Source organism: Stenella coeruleoalba (assembly GCF_951394435.1).
Source record: "Stenella coeruleoalba genome assembly, chromosome: 2".
NCBI lineage: Eukaryota > Metazoa > Chordata > Mammalia > Artiodactyla > Delphinidae > Stenella > Stenella coeruleoalba.
Genome location: NC_137147.1, coordinates 36,194,154 through 36,200,153, shown reverse-complemented (window position 1 = coordinate 36,200,153; position 6,000 = coordinate 36,194,154). Strand labels below are relative to the sequence as shown.

The following is a 6,000-nucleotide window of genomic DNA, read 5'->3' as shown; positions in this document are numbered from 1 at the left end:
GTAGGAACTGAGTCTAGTCCTGGCTGACTACTGAGTGATTTTGTTACCCTAGACAAGACCTTTAACCACTGTTTCCTTGGTTTCCTCATCTGAAAAGGAAGACACATAGAGAGATAGAAACACGTTTCCCATTGCTTTGTCCTCCAGAGGACTCTGGAATGGTCATTTATTATTAACATTTTGTGTTTTCACGAGATTCTCTGCAGAACTGTAAGTGCCTCCTACCAAACACTTCATTTATTGCTTGTTCCCCTGCCAAGATCTGAACTATCACTCCCACTGCCCTAAGAAATGGTACGGAAAGGTACCCAAATTGTAATTTCAGCTTTATATATGGAGTAAGCTGAAGCAGCAAAAAACAATTCCCTTTCTTGTGTATTGCGACTTGGCTTTCTGTCAGCCTAGACTCAGGAAGGCGCCTATTGGAACTTTGCTCGGTCCAAGATCCCTTTCCCTTTCCTCTCTCTCGGAAGGTTTCTAAAGTCCTACCCTTTGCCGTCGGTTGTTGTCTGGGAGACCAGACCCAGCCCTAACAATAGTTGCTAAGGGGCGGAGACTTGGAATTAGCTCAAGACCCAACACTCCAGGGTGAGTACTCTGGGCGCATGCGGCGACTTTCTCTGAGCTCTCGCGAGGTTTCCTCTTCCCGGAAGAAGCGGACGAACTTTCCCGTTAACTGCGTCGCGATGTGTGGGGACTGTGTGGAGAAGGAATATCCCAACCGGGTGAGCGAGTGGGCGCCGAGAACTTCCCTCTCCTTTGGCCCATGGCCGCCCCTGAGGCTTCTCATATCCCCGGCCGGCCTTCATGGGAGGCCGGGCGCGGGGCGGACTCAGCCGCTCCGCCCCATCCAGTGACGCGGCAGCTGTATGTAGGCACTTGACAGCGGGGATGGCCTGCAGCCGTCGGTTCCTGCTGATCCCCGCTCTGGCGACTGATAGCAGCCGTCACCCCATTTCTCTTGAGCTCCAAGGGGAAAACAAATGAAACCCTACCACCACCAGCAACCCAGTCGACAACAGAGGGACACCCCCATCTCTACCCTGGTCTCATCCTCAAGCTTCATTTGATAACGTTCAGTGCTCTTCCTGAATTCTAGCGCTGGAAGGGACCTCTTAGGTCATCTATTCTAACCCAATTTTGCAGATGAAACTAATGCCTAGAGAGGGGAAATCACTTGGCGAAGTGCACATTCTAGTTTGTGTGAGAGCCAAGACTAGAACTCAGGTTTCCAGGCTGTTACTTTCTTTTAAATCTCTGTTCCTTTCAAGCTCAGGAGATTGAGAAGTTTACTCTCATTCATTCAAGGTATACTTACTGAACGTTTGTATGCGTGTAACTAGATTACTTTGCCAGGCCAGAAAGGGATACCCAAGAAGAAATAAAAGGCAGCTTCCGTGCTGCCAAAGAGCTTACATTTTACGGGAGCACGTGATTAACAAAAAATGACTAGTACGGTCCATTAATGCTATTCCGGTTTAGAGAAAGGGGAGAGCAATAGAGGATAGCGCTGTTCTCCCAACAGAAAGGTGGACTTCAGTTGGGACTTGAAGGATAGGTGTGACTAGGGTAGAAGAGGAAAGGAGGAGCTGATGCTGGGGGAAAATAACAAGAACAAGGATTCTCATATTGGTTGGGAGGTAGAAAATCTTTGTAGTTGGTCCTGTCGCTTAATATTTTGAATAATACTTAGTCTTTTGGGAAGGTTTTATAACAACATGAGCACTCATGGTACAACCTCTTTGAAAAAGGTCTAGCATTATCAGAAAAAAGAAAAAAAAGTTAAAGATATGCCTGCTGAATGACCCAGCAGTTCCCATTTTAGACAGATAAATGCATGTGCCTAGTGTGTTCCTGGAGACTGGTATAAGAATGTTCATAACAGCATTGTTTGTGGTAGTAGACTGGAAACATGTGATATAGCCCTAGAATGGAACACCATGAGTGAATGAGTAATGAAAGTGAATGGAGCAGTGGCACTCAACTGGGAGTGGTTTTGCCTCCCAAGGGACATTTGACGATATCTGGAGGCATTTTTGGTTGTCACACTGGGGTACTACTGATATTTAATAGGTAGAGGCATTATGCTGTACTTTATGTTTCACATTTCTGTGTTGTGTTCTTTTTCATACTTTTTTTTAAGTTTAAAAAGATTTTTGTGAATGCAGTAACAAAAACTGCACATTATAGGCACCATGAGGGAGATGTTTGCTGTGGATAGTGTTAAAGATATTAGGTTGGGGAATTCCCTGGCTCCATGCTTCCACTGCTGGGGTAACAGGTTTGATCCCAGGTCGGAGAACTAGGATCCCACATGCTGCGGTGTGGCCAAAAAAAAAAAAAAGGATGTTAGGTTGGATTTTTAAGAGTTGAGCTAATCAAAAGACAAATTATATTGAGAAGTTTAGGCATTGGGCAACTATACAAAAAAATTGAATAGGGAAATGATTCTGAAATCTGCTATTTAGGAAAGTGAATCTTATGGTTGTATGTTAAGATGATGGGATGGGGGGAAATGTAAAAGGACAGCCCTACAGAGCATTTGGGGAACCAAATAGCAACAGTAGTATAGGCATGAGATGATGAAGACCTCATTTATTGATTGATTGATTGCTGCGTTGGGTTTTTGTTGCTCTGCAGGGGCTTTTTCTAGTTGCGTCTTACGTCGAGCAGGGACTAGTCTTCCTTGCGGTGTGCGGGCTTCTCATTAGGGTGGCTTGTGTTACAGAGCAGGGGCTCTAGGAGCGTGGGCTTCAGTAGTTGCAGCACGCGGGCTCAGTAGCTGTGGCTCAAGGGCTCTAGAGCGCAGGCTCAATGGTTGTGGCATATGGAATCTTCCTGGACCAGGGCTTGAACCCGTGTCCCTTGCATTGGCAGGCGGATTCTTAACCACTGCACCACTAGGGAAGTACAAGTCCTCATTTCAAAGAAAGAATTAACAGGATTCAACCAATTTAATGTAGGAAGGAAGAAAAGAAGAGCTGACGATGATCTAAGGGTTTTCAATCTAGGCAGCTGGGAAATTTGGAAGTATTACAGAAATTGGAGCCATCTGGGAGGGAGGGAGAACCAAAATTGGGGGAGCAAATGATCAGATTTTTTTTTTTATCATGTTTAATCCGAGGTTGAGAGTGTAACATCCCAGGAGTCAAGTGAAAATATAGGATGGCAGTTTGGGTAAGAGATCCAAACAGATGAATCAGCCAAATAAAGGAGTCAAAATAGAAATAATTTGTTCTCTTAGGAAAAGAATGTACAGAATCAACCAGAATCAAGAACTGAGCTTCAGGGAATAAATTAATTTAGGAAATGAAAATAAAAGTATAGGAAGAAGAGTAGAGAAAAGCACTGAGGTGACTGGAAAACCAGGAAAGTACCTGAAGCAGTTTTCTCTGATTTTATTCTGTTCTCAAAGAAATAAAGGGCTGTCATGAGGAAGAATTGAGCTTTTCTTTGAAATTTCAGAAGGCAGATTTAGAAATAATTAGTGCGTGGATGTTAGGGAGTTGTAGGCTTTGAATCAGAATAAAGAATTTTCTAACAGGTTTTTTTTTTTTTTAATAGAATGGGTAACCTTAGAGGAATTGAACTCTCTTCCTGTTGTTCCGTAGAGACTAAATGACTACTTGAAATCTCAGGGATCCTTCCAACTCTGGGATTTTTTTAAGTCATGAGATATTTTTAAGGGCGGTAAGAGCAGAAGCCACTCTACTTAAGCCTAGCAAAGGAAAAGGTACTCAGGTGGTGGTAGCAAGTATAGTCCACTCGTTCAGAAAGTTTGGCAGAGGAACATAATGGATTAGCATGTTGGGTAGGTCTAAATGCAGAATGAGGAGGTAATAAATGTTTGATTATTTATCTTTGGTTTCATAAAATTTCTGGAGTTTTGTGGTGGATGTTTACCACAGGCTAGAAAATTTCTAACAGAGCTCTGGCCCACTTGCTTGTAAAATTACGCCAAGAACTTGAACTCAAGCATGAATCAGATTGAAAATGAACCATACTAATTTTCTGAACTCAAATTTTTTTACTCAACTGTGAACCAAACTTTTTTTTCATTCAGAAAAGCATTTAGCAAACCAGTTGGAACTAGAACTCTACTGCGTTTTCTAAAATAACTGATCAGGCCCAAAATTGTAATAAAACATTTCCACATCAAACTGGAAATGAAACCTATATTTCATATAGTTCAAGTTTCAGCTTTAAAAGTATTGGTAATTCAGCAGCAATACAGAAATATAGCTTAAATTTAGGTTAATCAGAAGGACGTAATCAGTGTAAATTAGTTATGTTTAAATTAGAAATTATGTTTTATATACCTCACTTAAAATTAAACTACAAAAGTTCACGTACTCAAATTGTTGCTTAGCATTAAACCATATTTAATTAAATGCTGAGTCTGATATATAATTGGTAAAACAATTGTATGGAAATGGATGCTTTAAAATGATGCATTTTAAAATGACTATATTAAAAGAAAAAATCTGGAATCAATAACCTAACTTTCCACTTTAAGTCAGTAAAAAAGACAAGAGCAGACTAAACCCAAAGCGTGCAGAAGAAAGGAAATAATAAAGACTAGAGTAGAAATTATGAAATAGGAAATAGAAAAACAATAGAGAAAATTAGCAAAACTAGAATTTGGTTCTTTAAGAACTGTATTTTCTATTTTCAATTTTAAGTACTCCCTGACAAAACGTATGCACTGTTAAGTTATACCATCTGAAATAATAGTTTTTTGGAAGAAGCAAATTAGCCCAATCATTGTCAGTATAGTTGCGGATTTCTCAAATTTGTAAGTTTATCATAATATACTTTCATACTAATTATCATCATAGTATTCAACCATTTCTTTTTTTTTTTAAATAAATTTATTTAGTTATTTATTTATTTTTGGCTGCATTGGATCCTCGTCGCTGTGCGCGGGCTTTCTCTAGTTGCAGCGAGTGGGGGCTACTCTTCGTTGCGGTACGCGGCTTCTCATTGCGGTGACTTCTCGTTGTGGAGAACGAGCTCTAGGCATTCAGGCTTCAGTAGTTGTGGCACACGGGCTTAGTTGCTCCGCGGCATGTGGGATCTTCCTGGACCAGGGTTTGAACTTGTGTCCCCTGCATTGGCAGGCGGATTCTTAACCACTGAACTACCAGGGAAGTCCCTCAACCATTTCTTCTTGCACATTTGTATACCTTTATAGATCCTCAACCAGGATTTAGCTGAATCACATTTTCTAAGGATATTTAATGTTTGTCTTTTTTCCTGTCTTCTCGAAACTGTTATAGTTTACTGTTATTACTGTGGAATTGATTTAGATTTTTTTCTTCTTTTTCCTCCCATTGTGAGAGCCTCAAAAGCTTCTCTGAATATTGTATGCTTTAATTTACTTTCCCAAATTTGGACATTAATAATCTTGTTTCATCTAATAAAAGAATCATGCCTCACTGATGAAGGTTATTCTCACATTCAAATGACCAAGTCCCTTAGAGAAAGCCCCATCAGTTTCTTATTTACTGTACTTGCATTTGCCATTTCAAGAATTTATTTCCCTACCTCACAACTGATACATAGATCCCTTTTCTCTTCCCTCAGTGTTTAGAGTTTACATTCTGCCTGCTTATATAGTCAGATTACAGAGGTTAGACCATATTGTATAAGGTACCTGTGTTTATGTGTGCAGTTCTGTTCAGAGTTCTGTTTATTTGAAAATGGTATTTAGATCTTTATTCTTTTAAGACTTTTTAAAAAATTACTTAATATCTTGGAGTCTTTGTCAGTCAGCTTTTATAGATTCAAGGCAGTCCCAGTTCAAACCCCAGCAGGAGGGGCTTCCCTGGTGGTGCAGTGGTTAAGAATCCGCCTGCCAATGCAGGCGACATGGGTTCAAGCCCTGGTCCGGGGAGATCCCACATGCCGCAGAGCAACTAAGCCCATGTGCCACAACTACTGAGCCTGTGCTCTGGAGCCTGTGAGCCACAACTACTGAGCCTGCGTGCCACAGCTACT

General features: G+C 41.0%; 1 protein-coding gene across 4 annotated transcripts in view; it reads left to right on the top strand.

Moving 5' to 3' along the window:
• Positions 1-610: 610 nt before the first annotated feature.
• CHURC1 (churchill domain containing 1) overlaps positions 611-6,000 on the top strand; it is a 28,620-nt gene continuing 23,230 nt past the window's right edge. For 2 of the 4 annotated variants that reach the window (XM_079913647.1, XM_079913646.1), the window contains exon 1: positions 611-725. In XM_079913647.1, the coding sequence (XP_079769773.1) occupies positions 687-725 (39 nt within the window). In that variant the 5' untranslated portion in view covers positions 611-686. The remainder of the gene's footprint in view (positions 726-6,000) is intronic. The other 2 variants (XM_079913649.1, XM_079913648.1) reach the window with 1 other exon arrangement.